At 41.1% G+C, this 21,696-nt stretch overlaps 1 protein-coding gene across 1 annotated transcript in view; it reads left to right on the top strand.

Moving 5' to 3' along the window:
• zcchc24 (zinc finger, CCHC domain containing 24) overlaps positions 1–21,696 on the top strand; it is a 73,965-nt gene that overhangs the window by 2,542 nt on the left and 49,727 nt on the right. Inside the window, exon 2 of the mRNA XM_060925953.1 lies at positions 3,583–3,783. Within this exon, the coding sequence (XP_060781936.1) occupies positions 3,583–3,783 (201 nt within the window). The remainder of the gene's footprint in view (positions 1–3,582; positions 3,784–21,696) is intronic.

Raw genomic sequence — 21,696 nt, forward strand, 5'->3', positions numbered from 1 at the left:
TATTAATTCATATGTAATGCACTAAAAGTTGTCACGGTCTAAAAAAAGTTGGCCTGATGACCAGTTAAATTAAACGGCGTCTAAATTTGATTATACAGTCGATTGCTTAATGACAAGCAACTGTTGGTATGAACTGTACATCGGGGCCTCAGAAGATGAGTGCAATACATTATTACTGTTGGCACTGTGGAGGGAAAGACCAAGTTTCATGAATAAACATCGGATTGTAGAGATGCTTTTGAGATGATGATGGTGGTATAAATTGTTTGTCAAGAGAAATAATTGATTCCAGATGATTCAAATGCTTTATGTTTAGATAATAATGTTTTCCTTATGAAAAAAAGAGGATAACAGATGTTTGAAAATGTTTGAAGTATGTTTTTTTAATTTTTGAAACTTGGCACGTGTGTGTGTGGGGGGGGGGGTGATGCACAGGGAGAAAGTTGCAGTGAAAATTACAGTGATTCAGTCAGTTTCAGTTACTGTACTGTTTCAGACCTGTTTTCTGTTCCTGCATGTATTCTGTTTTAAATATACCAGCGTTTTTTGTTTTTTTTTAACCACAGCAGTTTAGGACCAGATGATTTTATGGCTGCGATGTCAGTGTTAATTTACTTTGTGTTCAGGTCAGTTAGGTTTGGATCAGTTTTCAGACTGTTTTCGATGGGTAGTGGAAATAGTGGCCTTCACTTCAAACGTGCTCCAGATGAGAGTCAGCAGGGTTTAGTGCCGTTTGTGAGCTCTGTAAAATCAGTGAAGTGCACAGAGCAACACTTCAACTCCTGAGAAAGCATTCACCTAATCAAAGGCCTCATTACAGCAACAGCTGTGTATGTATGTGTATATATATGTGTGTGTGTTTGCATGCATATGTACATATGTGTGCCTGTGTACATGTTTTAAGTGCGTGCCTATGTGCATACTTTTAAGTGTGTGTTTGCATGCATATATACATGTGCATGCTTTTAAGTGTGTGTGTGTGTGTGTGTGTGTGTGTGTAAGGAGTCTCAGTATGATATAGCAGGGCAGGAATAACCCCTGAGAGGCTCTCCTGCTGAGTGAGAGAGCAGAGAAGAGACATCTCCTCTATTAGATGAAGTGTGTGATGGCCATCTGCTCTCACTGCGAGCTACTTCTGTACAGACTGAAGTTTATCACACTCGTAAAACATCTGATTTTATTGTATTATTACTCCAATAACATGTACACTTTCTATATATTTTATTTGACATCATAATCCTTACACTGAGGAACACTTTTGTCACGCTTTCCTTTTTTTAAGTCGACGATGAGTTGTGTGTATATTTTTAAAAACGATCAGCATTAGGGCACTAATTATGCTGCTCAGGCTGTGTAGGCTGTTTGAAATATTGTATGTCGCGATGCAGGTCATACATCTGCTCTAGATTTAAAAAAATCTAAACTCACATTTATGCTTAGAGTATTTGTTTTGGATAATTTATATTTATATGGTTAATACAATACTGCTTTTATTAAGTAATGGGAAGTGCACACACGTGTGCATGCACACACAGTATGTGCAGATTATTTATGTGATGATGATGATGATGATGATGATGATATCTATTTGTTTGTCCCAACTTAGTAGAAGATTGAAGTTATTTATGTAAGTGTAGGTGATACAAGTCTGAATAAATTTGAGGTTAGTATGTGTAACTCTTATTTATTATTCCCCCGGCATATGAGGCAGGGAGATATAGCTATCGCTCTGTCCGTCCATCTGTCCGTCCGTCTGTAAACATTTTAGTTTCCAGAGCATAACTCGAAAACTATTAGGAATTTTTTCACAAACCCTGACAGTTATGTTAAGTGATTCAAGGAGTTGTGCCTTTTTAACATTTTGAGATTTCTGTGATTTTTATTTTTTTATTTTTTCCATATTTCTGTGGCAACCAGTTAAACTTAGGAAAATTTGGAGTGGGGGCCAGGGGGATATGTCATCTCCTGATAACTGTTGTTATAGATTGCTGTCACAGAAACAATAAGTTGGGTTCTAGCGGTCAGGACAAACAATGACAGGCAGATGTAGAATCATGAGAGGAAAAGCTTTAATAAAGTGTGCTTGATGTAGCCTGACTTTATCTAGCCCATGTCCAGAATTTGGCTAAAAGACAAGAGCTGTTCATCGTCTTGCGTTTATAAGAACTGCACACCTCTCGTTGCGACGTGCCAAATGTAAGTTTTCCACAATATTATAGACATCGACAATGTTAGACAATCCAAAGTAAAACTCTTTTCTCAAGAAATAGACACGACTCCTGCAGTTTATTCGCCTCCAGACCTTGTAGCATTTGTGTGTGTGACATTCTCGCACTAACACACCTCAGGCTAAAGCAGGGATCATGATTGGTTCTAATGCACCTCAGGCTAAAGCAGGGATCATGATTGGTTCTAATGCACCTCAGGCTAAAGCAGGGATCATGATTGGTTCTAACGCACCTCAGGCTAAAGCAGGGATCATGATTGGTTCTAACGCACCTCAGGCTAAAGCAGGGATCATGATTGGTTCTAACGCACCTCAGGCTAAAGCAGGGATCATGATTGGTTCTAACGCACCTCAGGCTAAAGCAGGGATCATGATTGGTTCTAACGCACCTCAGGCTAAAGCAGGGATCATGATTGGTTCTAACGCACCTCAGGCTAAAGCAGGGATCATGATTGGTTCTAACGCACCTCAGGCTAAAGCAGGGATCATGATTGGTTCTAACGCACCTCAGGCTAAAGCAGGGATCATGATTGGTTCTAACACCTCAGGCTAAAGCAGGGATCATGATTGGTTCTAACACACCTCAGGCTAAAGCAGGGATCATGATTGGTTCTAACGCACCTCAGGCTAAAGCAGGGATCATGATTGGTTCTAACGCACCTCAGGCTAAAGCAGGGATCATGATTGGTTCTAACGCACCTCAGGCTAAAGCAGGGATCATGATTGGTTCTAACACCTCAGGCTAAAGCAGGGATCATGATTGGTTCTAACACACCTCAGGCTAAAGCAGGGATCATGATTGGTTCTAACGCACCTCAGGCTAAAGCAGGGATCATGATTGGTTCTAACGCACCTCAGGCTAAAGCAGGGATCATGATTGGTTCTAACGCACCTCAGGCTAAAGCAGGGATCATGATTGGTTCTAACACACCTCAGGCTAAAGCAGGGATCATGATTGTACTTTTCGAGAAGCCAGACTGACTGCAGGAGCAAAAGTAGTGAGGTTTAATTTTATTCCGAATGCTCACTGTGCCTTTGTGAAGTTAGTAGATTGAGTGTAATTCAGAGCAGTCATGTTGTTCAGCATATTTGAGTACTTTTCCCCCTACTGGTTTGTGGTTATACAAGCATTATGTAATTGTTTTTACCCTTTTTTGCTCCTATTTTATGAGGCTGCTGACATAATATGACTAATATGATTTATACTATGAGGCAGGTTTAAAATCACAGTCGAACATCGCATGGTGTGTATGACAATATTCCAGTGCAAGGTTTTACCTCATGTTTGGCAATTTTTTTTTAATTAAGTAAATTAATTATAACGAGTGTGCCTTTTGTTTTCTGTTCATGCACAGGCCCTGAGTAATGGCTTATATAAAAGCGTTTCTCCATATGGCTCTCTGAACAACATCGTGGACGGGCTGAACTCTCTAACGGACCACTTCTCCGACCTCTCCCTGACCTCTGAGCCACGCAAGCCCAGCAAGAGACCTCCACCGAACTACCTGTGCCATCTCTGCTTTAATAAGGGCCATTACATCAAGGATTGCCCTCAGGTAAATCCTATCAATCTCAATATCTTTTTATATATTTATATTTATTTATATATATACAGTGGGGCAAAAAAATATTTAGTCAGTCATCAATTGTGCAAGTTCTCCCACTTAAAAAGATGAGAGAGGCCTGTAATTTTCATCATAGGTACACCTCAACTATGAGAGACAAAATGAGAAAAAAAAATCCAGAAAATCACATTGATTTTTAAAGAATTTATTTGCAAATTATGGTGGAAAATAAGTATTTGGTCAATAACAAAAGTTCATCTCAATACTTTGTTATATACCCTTTGTTGGCAATGACAGAGGTCAAACGTTTTCTGTAAGTCTTCACAAGGTTTTCACACACTGTTGCTGGTATTTTGGCCCATTCCTCCATGCAGATCTCCTCTAGAGCAGTGATGTTTTGGGGCTGTCGCTGGGCAACACGGACTTTCAACTCCCTCCAAAGATTTTCTATGGGGTTGAGATCTGGAGACTGGCTAGGCCACTCCAGGACCTTGAAATGCTTCTTACGAAGCCACTCCTTCGTTGCCCAGGCGGTGTGTTTGGGATCATTGTCATGCTGAAAGACCCAGCCATGTTTCATCTTCAATGCCCTTGCTGATGGAAGGAGGTTTTCACTCAAAATCTCACGATACATGGCCCCATTCATTCTTTCCTTTACACGGATCAGTCGTCCTGGTCCCTTTGCAGAAAAACAGCCCCAAAGCATGATGTTACCACCCCCATGCTTCACAGTAGGTATGGTGTTCTTTGGATGCAACTCAGCATTCTTTCTCCTCCAAACACGACAAGTTGAGTTTTTACCAAAAAGTTCTATTTTGGTTTCATCTGACCATATGACATTCTCCCAATCCTCTTCTGGATCATCCAAATGCTCTCTAGCAAACTTCAGACGGGCCTGGACATGTACTGGCTTAAGCAGGGGGACACGTCTGGCACTGCAGGATTTGAGTCCTTGGTGGCGTAGTGCGTTACTGATGGTAGCCTTTGTTACTTTGGTCCCAGCTCTCTGCAGGTCATTCACTAGGTCCCCCCCGTGTGGTTCTGGGATTTTTGCTCACCGTTCTTGTGATCATTTTGACCCCATAGGGTGAGATCTTGCGTGGAGCCCCAGATCGAGGGAGATCATCAGTGGTCTTATATGTCTTCCATTTTCTAATAATTGTTCCCACAGTTGATTTCTTCACACCAAGCTGCTTACCTATCGCAGATTCAGTCTTCCCAGCCTGGTGCAGGTCTACAATTTAGTTTCTGGTGTCCTTTGACAGCTCTTTGGTCTTGGCCATAGTGGAGTTTGGAGTGTGACTGTTTGAGGTTGTGGACAGGTGTCTTTTATACTGATAACGAGTTCAAACAGGTGCCATTAATACAGGTAGCGAGTGGAGGACAGAGGAGCCTCTTAAAGAAGAAGTTACAGGTCTGTGAGAGCCAGAAATCTTGCTTGTTTGTAGGTGACCAAATACTTATTTTACCGAGGAATTTACCAATTAATTCATTAAAAATCCTACAATGTGATTTCCTGGATTCTTTCCCCCATTCTGTCTCTCATAGTTGAAGTGTACCTATGATGAAAATTACAGGCCTCTCTCATCTTTTTAAGTGGGAGAACTTGCACAATTGGTGGCTGACTAAATACTTTTTAGCCCCACTGTGTGTTATACATAGCTTGCCTGTGACCCTGTAGAACAGGATAAGCAGCTACAGGTAATGGATGTGTGTGTGTGTGTGTGTGGATGTGTGTGTATATATAATAATTGGATTTCTTTTGATTTCATATGAAAGCTTTAGAAAAGATATTAGCCTAGCGAGCCCCATTCTGATTTCTAATGTTATCCTGTGTAGCTTTTTATGCAAAGTGAGTTGTCAGTTGTTATGAATTTGCAAGCATGAGATCATATTGGTGTGCAAAAGACAAAAAGGGAGAGACGCAGTGACCTACTTTGAGAAACAGTCAACTCTCAGTCTTTTTTAGTCACATGTGTCCAGTTCATTGATCAAGTACATACTGTATTGTGCTTTGTGGCACTTCAGTGGTCTTTGAATAATCATAATTTTATAAGTACATATTTCTTCTTCTTCTTAAATGTACAAGTTGAGTATGATGTAATCTCACTTGTTTGCTTTACTCTCACACTAGTAGCTCTTGTCTCTGAACACACACTCTTCCCTTTATAATAATCACATTCATGAATTTCATAAGCAAATAATGTTTCATAAGCAAATGAGACAAACCCTTTGAAAGAAATCCGAAGCAAATAATGAAGACTTCTACTTCAGTCTCTTGTTTATCTACACAGAATCTGATCTGAACCATATAACCCTACGTTACTTCATGATGTAATTGTATCGGTAAGAGTGGGAATGTTTGATATTCTGTTTTCCTTGTCGGTCTCGGTCGATAAGATGATCAGAGCAGACCACTTACAGCTCAAGACATTCAGTATCAGATTTCCCACAACTGAGCTTTTGTAACAGTTACTTAGATTGCTCAGTTGTCAGTAAATCCTACAGTAAAAAACATAACATTTCTGAATTATTGAACTATTTACAGCATCTCTCTTCCACAGTCCTCTTTAACATGAACTGTAATATATGTGCAACAATCTTGTAAGCAGTAAGCAGCATCACTCTGGGTGCTTTTATGGTTTTTGGACACAAAGAGAGGGTGAGGTGCTCAGTGAGATCCAGACTTGAGTCAGAGCTGCATGGGATGGTAATGCACACCAGATGTGGGATTATAATGGCAAGCCTCCCTTTATGAAAGATGATGAGGGTTCCCTGCAGACTGTTAAAAGTCCTGTGTCATGATAAAATACCTGCACCTCTTTGACTGTGTCTAAGGTGAATTTAATGACAGGGGCTCTGATATATTAAGCATTTTGTGTTGAGACTGATGAGCAACTGCCAGTAATGTTTCTAGTCTTTAAACTCTGCTAATAGAAGTATTCTGTTTAGTAGGCATGTAACAAGTCACTCAATTCACGATTTGATTTGATTCACGATATTGGGTTCACGATTCAATTTTCCCATGATATTTTTGAAAAAAAAATTAATCAATAAAATTTTATTACCAAAAAATGCAACATTTATTTAGCTATTTTTTTAATCAACGTAAATATTCCTTTTGTTAAAGTAAAAAAAAAAAGTTTGCTTAATTTTCTTAATAAGCAACAATAATGATTTACTCACATTTTGTAAAGGTTGGAGTATAATAGCCGAATCACTAAAATATTCCTTTTAATGAAAATGAAAATCGTTAATAACAAATGAGCCTTTTCTTAATAAACTTTGATGAAAATTTGTAAATTCTGTAATCAGGCTTAAACAGAAAACAACTACCTCATTTTCTTCTCTTTTCTTAGGTTTCAGTGGTCTGTAAAAAGAGAGCTCATATTTCTTGGTCAGTCTGTTTGAACAGTCAGTCGCACAGCAAGTCTTTACCATTTTAGATCTGTTTCTTTGCATGTTTCCGCAGCATTAGAGCTGTGTTACTTCCACCTAAGGTGAAGTCACGTGCAGTTCCGCTATTGTACATTATTCCTATCCCTCTGCTGTCCAAACAATGTAATTACAGCTAGGAAAAACTCTGATTACACAGCCTGATGATAATTGCAGTTCATTTTTTATTTCATCAGTTTGAATAGTCATCAAGTCGTGTTGCAATTTATCATTGCATGATTTATCGTTACATGTCTATTTTTTTAATCATAACTCAAGAGATTGGACTGTAATTGTAGTTGTAATGATGTAATGATATGGGTCACCATCACAATATTTAGCATAACAGTATTGATTGCATTTGTCCAGTAAAATGTGAATAATGAGCAAAAGTCGGAGCTCGTTCAGATAGCTGATTGAATCTCTGCAGTACAAGAAGTACAGACAGTGACTAAGTGTGCACTTCCTTTGACTTTAATCCTCCTGAGAAATCCTGTGTATTGTGTGTGTGTGTGTGTGTGTGTGTGTGTGTGTGTGTGTGTGTGTGTGTGTGTGTGTGTAGTGGCTCTGGAGTTGGGTCAAAGTGTACAGTAAATCACAAGCCAGATCTGTCCTGTTTTAAATTTCAGCTGCTCAGGTTAATGCCAATGGAAACAGAAGAAAGAGCGGTCCCCAGGCAGCGTCCACACCTACACACTTCAAATGCGAACAGTTTAGCTCCCCCTTGAGTCTTCACTATATATGATTTACTTACCATTTCTCCGAACTACACACAACAAAATCCCCACTATTGAATTAGCACATACAGTGTTCATTTATATTATTCAACTGTAATGAACACTGAAAATTATTTCCACCTCCTAGGTGTTCATCGAAAGCAGGGGGAGGGTTTGCCATGCGGCTTCATTAAAACGGACAGTGACATGCACACCGCCGCATATGGGAAGAGCTTAGATTTCTTTGTAAACTTTGACTGAAAATAAATTCCAGGATAAGCTGGTCCCCACTACGGGTCTGTCAGTGTCCAGAGGACTACAGGCCACCTGCCAACACAAACAGGAGGATATGACTTCACAGGGCACAGCAAACTCTGTGATCTAAGGCCAGGTCTGAGAATCACATTCTCCCACTTTCTCCTGGCGCACACTCTCTCCATCCTTGCTCACTACCCTGCTCTTCAGACGATGGCGGCGAGGATGATTTTCCAACACTGCCCTCCCTCCAGGACACATAGACCGGGGGTGTGTGTAGAGGCACAGGTTGGATAGGAATGAGCGAAAGTCATGGTTGGGGAGAAATGGAGCATGGGGGCAGGAAGCATGTGTGCTGGGTTGAAACCGTCTGGTGTGTAACATAACAGCCATGGTGGGAAATGATGGGGGGGCATGGAAGGCAGATCAATTGGGAGCGCTAGTTAAAAGAGTGAAAGCCACTGTGTTAGCAGTGTATTTTGTTTATTATCAGCGTCGTCTAAAATTTTGGATGTAGGCCTAAGCTGTCTAGTTATCATTGTAGAGGTTTTGCCACTTGCCAAACAGTTTGAGTGCATGCTGGCGTGCAGTGGGATTTCCTCATGGAAAATGTGCTGCGCTGGAATGCAGGTTGCAGAACTGTGACTGGCTCGGCATGTAAGCTAGGCTCGTGAGTCACGAACTCTGCAATGCGTCCCAGTGCCCATGTCTGTCACACAATCATTGTGAGACTGCTAGTAATTCACGGTAGGTATTCTCATAACTAGTCACATTAACATCAGTGTGGCTCTTGTTAGGAATACAAGTGTTTTAATTAAGGCCAAAACAAGATCCTGTTGTGCTTTTTGGTTTGCACATTATGTTTTAGCAGTGTTTGTTGTTGTTTTTTTTTTCTTTTGCGCTTCATAACTTGCGAAATTGCCTGCAAATGTGTTGCGTAGACTGAACCAAGTACACCTCGAAACTGCATTCCTAAAATAAATCCATGCTTGATTTCATAGCGTGCATCCTTGCCATTTGGAAACAATATGTGGCTCTGAAGTCATTTTATAATGATCTCAGAACTTCAGACAGTGCAGCAGAGAAAGCTCGTCGACGTTCCAGCAGCTGAGGCCACAGTGTGCTGAAGAGAACCTGAAGCCAAAAATTGAATGGTGGCTTCAGTTGGCCTCAAGTGCAGGGATTTTATGGCTTCTTTTATTTTGGTGCTCCATATTAATATAAACATAAACAGTGTATGAAATCACAAAACTGTTAATCATCTGGTTCTTATCAGAATGGGTCTGTCGTTACAGTATTGTGAGTCAAGGATTGTGTGTTTTTAGAAGGAAATTCGCCTAAATGTGCACGTGCTAAGGCAAGAATACGTGAAATGGCACAGAATGTTATAAATCTCTCCCCTGATGTACTCAATGGTCTTGTAATGTAGTTATCATGAAAAGCTAAAGTTAAAATTAAACTGTAAGCATTTCAGGACATTCACAATTGTCAGAGGCTCGTGCAGGAGCCTGTTCCAGCATACAATCTAGTGACTTGTTACACTCTTAGAAAGGATGTGTTAAAACTGACACAAACCGTATGAAACTCTTACACATCAGTGAGTGGGTGAGTTTTGGGACAACGCTTGTTGTGTTCATTTTGACACATCCACTGTGTGAATGATTTTATAACACAGTGAATATGTTAGGAAGGTTAGCATGAAGATGTGTAAGAGTGTAATATATATATATATATATATATATATATATATATATATATATATATACAGGGAGTGCAGAATTATTAGGCAAATGAGTATGTTGACCACATTACCCTCTCTATGCATGTTGGCCTACTCCAAGCTGCATAGGCTTGAAAGCCTCCTACCAATTAAGCATACCAGGTGATGTGCATCTCTGTAATGAAAAGGGGTGTGGTCTAATGACATCAACACCCTATATCAGGTGTGCAAAATTATTAGGCAACTTCCTTTCCTTTGGCAAAATGGGTCAGAAGAGGGATTTAACGGACTCAGAAAAGTCAAAAATAGTGACATATATTGCAAAGGGATGGAGCACTCTTAAAATTGCCCAGCTTTTGAAGCGTGACCATCGAACAATCAAGCGCTTCATTCAAAATAGTCAACAGGGTCGCAAGAAGCGCGTTGAAAAAAAAAGGCGCAAACTAACTGCCCGTGAGCTGAGGAAAGTCAAGCGTGAAGCTGCCAAGATGCCACTCGCCACCAGTTTTGCCATATTTCAGAGCTGCAACATCACTGGAGTGTCAAAAAGCACAAGGTGTGCAATACTCAGGGACACGGCCAAGGTAACAAAGGCTGAAAAACGACCACCACTGAACAAGACACACAAGATGAAACGTCAAGACTGGGCCAAGAAGTATCACAAGACTGATTTTTCTAAGGTCTTATGGACAGATGAAATGAGAGTGAGTCTTGATGGGCCAGATGGATGGGCTCGTGGCTGGATCAGCAAAGGGCAGAGAGCTCCAGTCCGACTCAGACGCCAGCAAGGTGGAGGTGGGGTACTGGTATGGGCTGGTATCATCAAAGATGAGCTTGTGGGACCTTTTCGGGTTGAGGATGGCGTCAAGCTCAACTCCCAGTCCTATTGTCAGTTTTTGGAAGACACCTTCTTCAAGCAGTGGTACAGGAAGAAGTCAGCATCCTTCAAGAAAAACATGATTTTCATGCAGGACAACGCTCCATCACACGCATCCAAGTACTCCACAGCATGGCTGGCCAGAAAGGGTCTAAAGGAAGAAAGATTAATGACGTGGCCTCCTTGTTCACCTGATCTGAACCCCATAGAAAACCTGTGGTCCCTCATCAAATGTGAGATCTACAAGGAGGGGAAACAGTACACATCTCTGAACAGTGTCTGGGAGGCTGTGGTTGCTGCTGCACGCAATGTTGATCGCAAACAGATCAAAACACTGACCGAATCCATGGATGGCAGGCTTTTGAGTGTCCTTGTAAAGAAAGGCGGCTATATTAGTCACTGATTTGTTTTTTTGTTTGTTTTTGAATGCCAGCAATGTATATTAGTGAATGTTGAGTTGTTATATTGGTTTCCCTGGTGAAAATAAATGAGTGAAATGGGTATATGTTTGTTTTTTGTTAAGTTGCCTAATAATTATGCACAGTTATAGTCACCTGCACACACAGATATCCTCCTAAGATAGCTAAAACTAAGAAAGCCCTACTCCAACTTCCAAAAATACTCAGCTTTGATATTTATGAGTCTTTTGGGTTCATCAAGAACATAGTTGTTTTTCAATAATAAAACTAATCCTCAAAAATACAACTTGCCTAATAATTCTGCACTCCCTGTGTGTGTGTGTATATATATATATATATATGTGTATATGTATATATATATATATATATATATATATATATATATATATATATATATAATATAAAATCAGGGCTCGAAATTCACGGTGGTCCAGTTGCCCGAGGCAACTTAATTTGTCATTTGGCGGGTAATTCCTGTCACTAGCCAGCCCGGCTGGCTAGTTGAAAATAAAAAATATATATGAAGCAAAGATTCAGACTAGGGCTGTGCGATATATCGAATATACTCAATATATCTCCGAAAATTCTGTGTGAGATACATAAAATTATTATATCGTAACTATCGAGTATTTTATGGTCATCTGCCGACTTGCGCTTGTTTCGTGTTTGTTGCGTTTGTTTAAAACCTTTTCCGGTGGTTTTCTCCCTGTCCCTCAGGCAGTAACGTGAGAGGCTGCCTAAGGATAAAGAAAACAATAACGTCACACACTCGCCAACCAATCCCGGGCGACATCTAGGTGCTGAAAGGAACTTGCAGGAAGATTTTCTAGTTTCAGTTTACAGCGCTGACTCAGTTCGTGCAATCGCTGGTGTTGCATAGGCTACCGTGTAAGCTCTGTCAATTTCAACGACAAATTAAAAATGGAAGCGGATGAATTGGTTCCTAAAAGAACTAGTAAGGGGTCAGTCATCTGGCATTTTTTTTTTATTTTTTTGGATTATATTATGGTGCTCTGTGTTGTTCTCATTTATGTATTTAACAACAGTATCAAAATACTCGCGTCTTGAAATAAATGCACATTAGTCATGAACAATGGTAACTACTCTCTTTTGTGTTATTTTTGGCAGAAGTAAAATTCATACATGAACAAATTTTGGCTAGTTGATTTTCTGTTTGGCGAGTTACTTTGGAAGGTAACTAGTCCGGCTGGCTGGTGAAAAAATATATGAATTTCGAGCCCTATGTGTGTGTGTATGTATGTATGTATGTTATTTACCAGCTGGGAGGCCCGTATCGTGAAATACCGTGACCGAGGGCCAAGGTCACGGTATTTCACCATACAGACCGACCTTAAGCTGGTAAATAATATATTTATTTTTTTCTTTACCAAATTCTAACAGAAAATGAGAGCACCCAAAAGGGAAAACCGAGCCGTCTTCCTCAGGGTAGTAAAACTCGCTTTCGCTGTGAACACTGTCGTTATCGCAATCCATGCTGTAAAATTAATGCTATTATACTGAGAAATGCGAAAATAAATGTTGACAAAAAATTGCTACTACGTTTTTGTTGTTGTAGTTGTGAACAAGCAAGTCGCCAAAGGTCTGTAACTGGGGTCCGTATCGTAGGATTCCGGACCGCTCGCTAGCCAGTCAGAGCGCACGATTTAATGGAAACCGGACCACGAAAAAAAAAACACATTATGTGGTGTCCGTGGCTACACACACTATGTTAAAAAAACTAAAACCCTACACAAAAATGTTATTCAAGCTGAAGATAGAGAGAGCTAGCGTTAATGTAACACTACTTGAGTAACGCCATTAGTTAAAATTCCCCCACTGAAATCCCTCATTCCACTGATTTCCAGGGGGTAGTAAATGGGGTCTTCAGTCTGATCCGCAAAGAGCCAGTGTATTATACTGCGAGTAGTAAGTACTGTACGTACTGTATTGTACTGACAAGCTTCAAAATAGTTGCCGTTAGCGGTGTTGTTTACATCGTCTCTGAGAAACGGAGAGGATGTTCAGAGGTGTTCAATGACCACTGAGCTGTGCATTTTTAAAAAACCATTCACACAGTGAAGTTATTATCATATAAAATATGATATTTTATATACAACAGTCTAAAATAAAATGAAGACAAAATGACAAGTCGAGGTCATTATGAGACTGTGGGCTGGCTGCTGTTCAGCTAAATCAACTAGCTCATGAATTTAAAAGCTGATGCTGAGTTTGTGTGGAGCAGATCAGTCGACACCTATTGTGTTGAATGTTATGAACTAATTCACGGGTTGTGTTAATTTTAAAACTGCACATTTACATTACAGGGATTTAGCAGACATTCTTATCCAGAGCGATGTACAACATACCCAGAGCAGCCTGGAGAGCATGTAGGGGGTTAGGTACCTTGCTCATGGACACTTCAGCCATTCTTGCTGGTCTAGGGAATCGAACCAGCAACCTTTTGGTCCCAAACCTGCTTCTCTAACCATTAGGTCATGGCTTCTCCATAATTGTGTAAAAAAGCTGAATTCTTCCAACACAATTGTATTTAGTATTGACACAAAATGTATAAACTAGAGTGCTACACATAATTTGTGTAATTTTTCTACACATTCCTTCTGAGAGTGTACTGAAACACCGACTCAACAGCAGCAAATTGCAGACGAGGAATTCAGGATGGAAAATGACATTGGAAACATGGCTAAATATACACATTCCATGGCCATGATTACATTTCCAACAAAAGATACATTATCTCAAAGGAATAAAAGAACCTCTGTCTGAAATCAATGGAATCCATGTGTTTTTGATTAACATGAGAGAATCATCATATTGCACTTCAAAGATATCAGACTTCCGGATGTACTTTAACACATCTGTTTTAACTTCTTCAGACATTATTTCCTTTATTGCCATCTCCTGATCATGATACAGAATTTCTGGAATAGTTTAAGAACCACGAACTTGCGGTTCTTGGTTCGAGCCAAATGCGCATGGCATATCATCAACAGAGTACATCAGTGGTAAGGACACGCAAGCGGACGTTTTGAATATGACCTTAAAGGTTGTGGAAAACAGCCTAGATTTGCCTGTGAGCATGCTGAAGGAATGACATGAGAAAAATGGGTTAATATTGCATCAGCCGTGTGTTTGTGTTCATGCACACTCTGAGTAAATTGCTGGCTAAATTGGCCAAGCCCAGATAATTACTAAAAAAAAAGCGTGTAACCAGAGCTTCCTTGGTTTGAAATTAATTAATTGTTGTACTTGCTGAAGTTTCTCTCATTAACTCTCTCTGATCATTAGAATCATTTCACAGTGTAAAAAAAAAAACATGGATGCAAACGGCGCGCCTTTTGGCGGATGCCGCCTTTTTCACGGCTGTCTGGGGGACTTGTGTGAATCGCGCAGATCCGATGAGTTTTTTTTTTTTTTTGGGGGGGGGCGTTGGAGTGTCTGATTATAATTTCATCAAAGTAAATTCTGTATTAAAATTACTAAATAAGCAAATGCCGTTACAGTCCATGAAACATAGGAAGTATAAGTATGAGAAGAAAACAGTAAATCAGAAAGCTGCGCACATAAAGCCAATTGGCTGCGTGCCATTATCTGCTGCTGGCTGCACTTCACTGCACGCGCAAGGATTTCCATCAGTCCAACGTAAGTTACGTAATTGGCTTTACGTGCGCAGCTTTCTGATTTACTCTTTTCTTCTCATACTTATACTTCCTATGTTTCATGGACTGTAACGGCATTTGCTTATTTAGTAATTTTAATACAGAATTTACTTTGATGAAATTATAATCAGACACTCCAACGCCCCCCCCCCCCAAAAAAAAAAAAAACTCATCGGATATGCGCGATTCACACAAGTCCCCCAGACAGCTGTGAAAAAGGCGGCATCCGCCAAAAGGCGCGCCGTTTGCATTAGGGGTGGGCAAAAATATCGATACGGCGATATATCGCGATACTTTGTCTTCCGATTCAATATCGATACTCAAAATTTGAATATCGATATTTTTTAAAATAATAAATCATGTTTCAGACGGGTTGTAAATCCAGTACGACTTCCGCACCTCCGCTCCGCAAGGTGTCGCTGTGCTGCTACCTCATTGCAAAGCACTCTTCGTCTTCTCTTTTTTTTCCCGGTGGTTGCAGTGAGGAAAAAAAACAAGCAAGCATGGCTGTTAACGTAAACCTAGAGATGCCGACGAACTTTAAGGCAGATGTTTGGAGGCACTTTGGATTCCAAAGGAAAGGAGAAAAAAAAACAGTGAGTTGGACAAAGAGTACGCACTCTGCAAAACCTGTTTCGCTCCAATTAGATATTCAGGTAACACAACAAACTTGCGAACTTACTTAGCACGACACCACCCCGACATATTAGCTCAGCCGGAGCCACCGAAACCCGACCCGAAGCAAACTACACTGGACAGCGCCACAGTCCTCCCGTCTACTTCAGTGATGTGTGACTTACTGTAACTGTGAACTTAATTTTGTCATTTAAGGCCAAAGGCAAGAAGCTGCACTTTATTTTGCATTTTCAATTTTAGTGTGTGTGAGACACTGCATTTTATTTTGAGTATTTACTCAAAGTTCAGAAGAAACGTGATTCACTGAGGTTTCAGTTCAGTTTCAGTGTGTGGACACTGACCCACACTGCACTTTGTTTCATAATTGTGCTCAGGGAGACTAAGATGCCCACTGCACTTTTCAATGTGTTCCAGACAGTGTGTTGTTTCTGCAAATATGTTGTAACTTGCGCTTGTATAGTTACAATAAAATGGCATGGATAATTTGAATTACATTGTTTTGACTCAGTTTGTCCCATGAATTATCACTATCATCTGATGTACATACAACTCGGATTTTAAGATGCATAATGCAGTTTACATTTTTCAGTGAACTATGTAGAATATCGCAATATATCGCAAAATTTTGATATTGCAATATCGTATCGTATCGTGACTCAAGTATCGTGATGCGTATCGTATCGTGACTCAAGTATCGTGATGCGTATCGTATCGTGAGGTCCTTGGCAATACCCACCCCTAGTTTGCATCCATGAAAAAAGAAGAAGAAGACGTTTCTTTCCAGTGAACTGAAATACATTCATGTATTCATCTTCAGTAACCACTTCATCCTGGTGAGGAATACAGTTGATCCATAGCCTATCCTGTAACACTGGCTGTGAAGCAAGCATTCCCTCTAGATAGGAGGAGAGGATGCCAGGCCTAGGGGCAATTCTTCGTGTGCAACCATGTGACAGAAACAGTGTGACGTATGCACCCACCACCATGTTGGATGATATACAAACCCAGAATGCTGTCTTTTGATATTCTAATTATTCTTTTTATATTATTAACCCAACAAACTTTTACATTTCAAACAATAAAGGTCTTTGACAAAATAGAGTACAAACACAGTTGTAAAATCCCCGCAGGTGGGTGGAGCACAGAAGCACGGCAGGCCAGAACTGAGTTCTTACAAAACTCTTTATTTACTCGCTTTTCAGCGTTTCAACATTCACTCTCGCAGCCACACACATGCACACCAGTGTTCGGGTTGGGGAGAGCTCCCTTCCTCTGCTCTCTCTCTCCTCTTATAGGGCGCGGTCACTGGGGAAGATACACAAACGCATACCACTTACCTTCCTTGACTCCGCCCTCCATTCACAGACCAACGCTTGACCACGCCCTGCTGTCACAACAGTATAAAAGCATGTGATAAAAACATCACTAAGCAAGTAGTAGTATTTTATGCTCATTATTTTCTTTTCATAGACAAAGTAAACCCACTCTAACCAAAAGGAACAATCGATGGAGATAAATTACACAAGGCACAGCATACTTTGGCAATCTTACCCAGTTAAATCAGCTTCCAATATTTATTATACCCCCACTCCGGGGGGGGATACTGGTTTACCTCTGTCCGTCCGTCCATATCTCCGTCCATCCAAAACACCCTTTTTCTCAGCAACCACAAATCATAGCCGCTTGGTACTTGGTACCAAACTTCAGCTTGGGGTTCCGTACCGTGTGTACCGTTTTCAGGTTTGTGCCACATCGACTTCCTGTTTACCGACTGAATGTATTTACAGAACATATAGGGTGGATTTTGACGCTATTTCAAAAAGCAAAATGCTATTTCAAAATGATAGTTTACCAGGATGCTATTTGAAATACCTGGGGAGAACACTGCTCTTTACTTACTTCTTTCAGGGTTAATTATCCCCCTCCCAAACCAAGATTGGCAGGGGATATAGAAATGGGTTCCGTCCGGTCACGTTTTCGTTTCCGGTCCATATCTTTAAAACTACTAAAGATCTCTTCATGAAACTTTGTATACATATCAAGTAACATGTGAACTGGTGCCTTTTGCTCATCTCATCTCATTATCTCTAGCCGCTTTATCCTGTTCTACAGGGTCGCAGGCAAGCTGGAGCCTATCCCAGCTGACTACGGGCGAAAGGCGGGGTACACCCTGGACAAGTCGCCAGGCCATCACAGGGCTGACACATAGACACAGACAACCATTCACACTCACATTCACACCTACGGTCAATTTAGAGTCACCAGTTAACCTAACCTGCATGTCTTTGGACTGTGGGGGAAACCGGAGCACCCGGAGGAAACCCACGCGGACACGGGGAGAACATGCAAACTCCACACAGAAAGGCCCTCGCCGGCCACGGGGCTCGAACCCGGACCTTCTTGCTGTGAGGCGACAGCACTAACCACTACACCACCGTGCCTTTTGCTGGTTTTGGATTTTTCCAAAAAAAGTATTTTTCAAATTTTTACACAGAAAATAGATTATGATTTAGTTTCTAAGAGCAATGCTCGTTTCCGGAGCACATATCCAAAACTATTCATGATACGGATTTGAAACTTGGTATACGTGTTAACAAGGTGATGCAGATGTGCCTTTTCATACTAAGAAATTTGAGACATTTTAATTTTTCATGTTTCCATGGAAACAGTTTCAGACTTAGTCTCTCAGGTTAGTCTTAGGGGTAGGTTTTGTTTCCGGAGCAGAACTTGAAAACTATGAGTGGTATGGTCTTGAAAGTTGGTATATGTGTTGATTAAGTAATGTATATGTCCCTTTTGATGCTAAGAAATGTGAGAAATTTGAATTTCTAGCTCACCTGGACCAACGGTCCGGTGGGTTTATGCCGTGGGCTGCTGAGGTCAGTGTAAAGAGGTAGGGTCGGTTTCCTGCAGCAGAACTTGAAAAATGTGACAAATAATATCTTGAAACTTGGTATATAGTTGGTATATAGGGCGGGGGATATACTGTGTAGATGACTCTGTCTTCTTGTTATTGTTGAAGTCAATATTCATAATAAGTGTCCTATTCCTTCGATTGCTTGCATTCTGATATAAGTGGGAGCGGGGGTAAGTGAGCAGGAGCTCACAGCTGATCTTGTTTTTTTTTTCTTAAGTTCCACCAATTCACAAGTCATCTCTCTATTGCATGGCTCCATTTGAAATATTTGTAACCCAGTGAGTTCTGTCTGGCAGCACTTTCAGTGTGCGTCTCTGCTGGGAGGGTTTCAGGCACAATCTCATTTGACTCTGGTACATCTGTAAAACAAAAAGTGCATAAGTAAACCGAAGTTACTGGAACGGCATCGCTAATGTGGGCAAAGTTGACCCACATTGTTCTCCTTGTGTATTCAAACTCGCTAAAGTTTGCTCTGCTTCTAATCTGGCTTTCTTGGCAGATCTTTCGTTTATCTTGTTGCTTCTCGATACTGCGAGACGAGTTTTCGTCTTGATCTTATCATGTCCTACTTTGAGTGTCGGTGCCCAATCTGGACTTATCGTGTAGGTTTGCCGGTGCTCCTGCAAGGTGAAAAGCAGAGTGTTCACACTAAAGCTCAAAACTTCAATTTAATCAGCAGAAAACAGCTTTAATTAGCGACGAACTCTTACCAGATATAAAGTGGTCACCACACACATGGGTGTAATTATCTTTTTTCTCAGTTAAGTCCTTACAATGTATGTTTTTGAACCACAGCGCACGGCGTTCTCTAGACAGTCCTTCATCTGTTTTGTCACCGTTTTAAATTATTTTGGGAATTCTGAAGGACCGTTTCTCTTTAGGGGTGTTCACACGGCAACTTTTACTCTGGTGTAGCACCGGGGCTGCCCCGGTAGAGCATTCACACGGTACAAAGTTATACCGGTGTAGCCCCTGAAAGCTGCTTAAACCGGTGCAAATCTAACCCTGCTCAGGAGGTGGTTTAAGAAATTTACTCCGGAGTAAATGCTAGTTTGCGGGGCAGCACTGATATAAAATGGGACGTCTGAACGCTACAGGGGTAGACTCGCTACGCGTGAGGAGAGTTGATTACATACGGGCATTGCATAATTTGCATCCTGGTATTTTGCGCTTCCAGAATGGCGAATATCAATAACAACAGAACTGCGTGTCTTCCAGTGTTGCCAGATTGGGCGGTTTTAAGTGCATTTTGGCGGATTTGAACATATTTTGGGCTGGAAAACGTCAGCAGTATCTGGCAACACTGGTGTCTTCATCCACGTTGTTTTCCTGGCGCTTGGTGATGCCATGACAACCGGGAAAAGGAAGTACATTTTCACACATGCGCATATTTCATTTCCGCATTATTACTATCGTATAGCACAGTCGCAAAAACTGCCGTGTGAATGCAAGTGGGGCTGCACCGGTGCTAACACGCTTCTCTCTAGTAAGCAGGTTTGTGACGTGTGAACGCTCCACAGAATTTACACCGGTGTAAGATATATCGCAACAAAATACATCGGTGCAGCATCGATGCAAATATGTGCCGTGTGAACACCCCTTTTGTCACGCGTAGCATTATTACCACAATTATATCCCACACACAAGGTAGGCATTGTCTTCCTTCAAAGGCAATGAAATCAAAAGAAAATCATGAAGCGTTGCAGCAGCTCACATGTGAAGTGCTGGTTCCTGGTTGTTGTTCTCATCAGACATGGCAGACTTTCAGGTTGGAAAATAAGCGTGACGCCACTTGCGCACGAAGAATTTGGCCTCGCCAGTTGAGCATGGATTTGAAAGGTGAGACAAAACTAGAGAACGTGGATGAAACCCACATGGACACAGGTAGAACATGTAAAAGTCGGCAAATATAGCGACTCATGCTCAGGATAGAACCGCAGACTGCTACACCACCCTGACATTCCTGGCAGCAAATTGTTGAGTCAAATCAGCCGACTCAGGCTTGATCACAAATGTTTCCCTCATGTTGCACCGGCTCACTTCCTCTCAGTGTAGCGGTTCTCAGAGCTCTGCTGATCAACTGTGGCAGATTTAACACGCCGTGGCATTTTGTAACATATGGCTTTGGAAATCTCACTCCTCTCTTAGCAACAGTGAAACTTTTAATCTGTTGTGCCCGTCCTCCTAATGTTACAGGCTCACTGAGGCTGAAGCAAATGGTTTTAAACGTTGTCATGTTGTGCCCTAACCATTTGGCCGCACTCGGTCCAGGTGTTAAAGTCTTGATGGTTCGTTATTGCTGTTGGCGAGAGTATTTGTATTTTGTAACATATTGAAATGGCAAATATCAGTCCCGGGGTTGTGTAATTTTCTTTGAGATGAAAGCCTTTGTTTGTATAAAACTTCCATTAGAACTAGACACATCTGTGAAAGCAAAACACTGTGATGTAAGAGGCAATCAGAGATCTTTGAGGAGGCAGTCACCTTCTCTCAAGGCTCTTGCTGAGATAATTGCACAAACACAGATGTAATAACCAAGGCTGTGTTGTAGTACCCACGCTGCACGCAGTCCGGGGAAAGTCGCAAATGTACATATATCCATGCAATCTCTTTCCAATTTGGCTTTGCAGCATGTTACATCACAGATGACCCTTTACCATAGTCGGGAAAACAATTAGTTCCTGTAATCTGGGCACAGCCAATTTCCCGATGACTGAATGCCTCGAACAATAACTCTGAACGGACGCACTATACCGATACTGTACTTTCGGTTTCTCCAATCAACATAACTTACCATATTTTACATAGTTCTCTGTCTAGCTGCTTCTTTGACCCGATCAGCGAAATGAAAACAAACGATAACTGTGATCATTCAGTGTCGTAATAAAAACGTACAAGCTCTGTTTCATATTACAGCCACGCAACCACTATTGGACGAGCCGCCTTGCGAATTTCAGTGCACTGTGGCAATAAATCATGTGTTTGCATTCCTTGATGTCTAAGCCAGCTGCTATGTGTTTTTCGTAGTCCGTCTGTCTGTGGGCCTGATAAACTGCTGTCATTTTGCAACACAGCATCATAATCATTAAAAGTGTGTACTAACATTCAGAATCTAAACTGTTTCAGTTAGGCTTTGCTTTTCATAACAAGATAGACAGCGCTTACCATTTCACCCTTCTTAAAAAAGTAATAGCCTGCACTTCTGCAGATGCGCAAGATCTCTTCTTATAGATGTCCACATTTCCCCCTGTT

This window comes from Neoarius graeffei, chromosome 7 (assembly GCF_027579695.1).
Source record: "Neoarius graeffei isolate fNeoGra1 chromosome 7, fNeoGra1.pri, whole genome shotgun sequence".
NCBI classification, from domain to species: domain Eukaryota; kingdom Metazoa; phylum Chordata; class Actinopteri; order Siluriformes; family Ariidae; genus Neoarius; species Neoarius graeffei.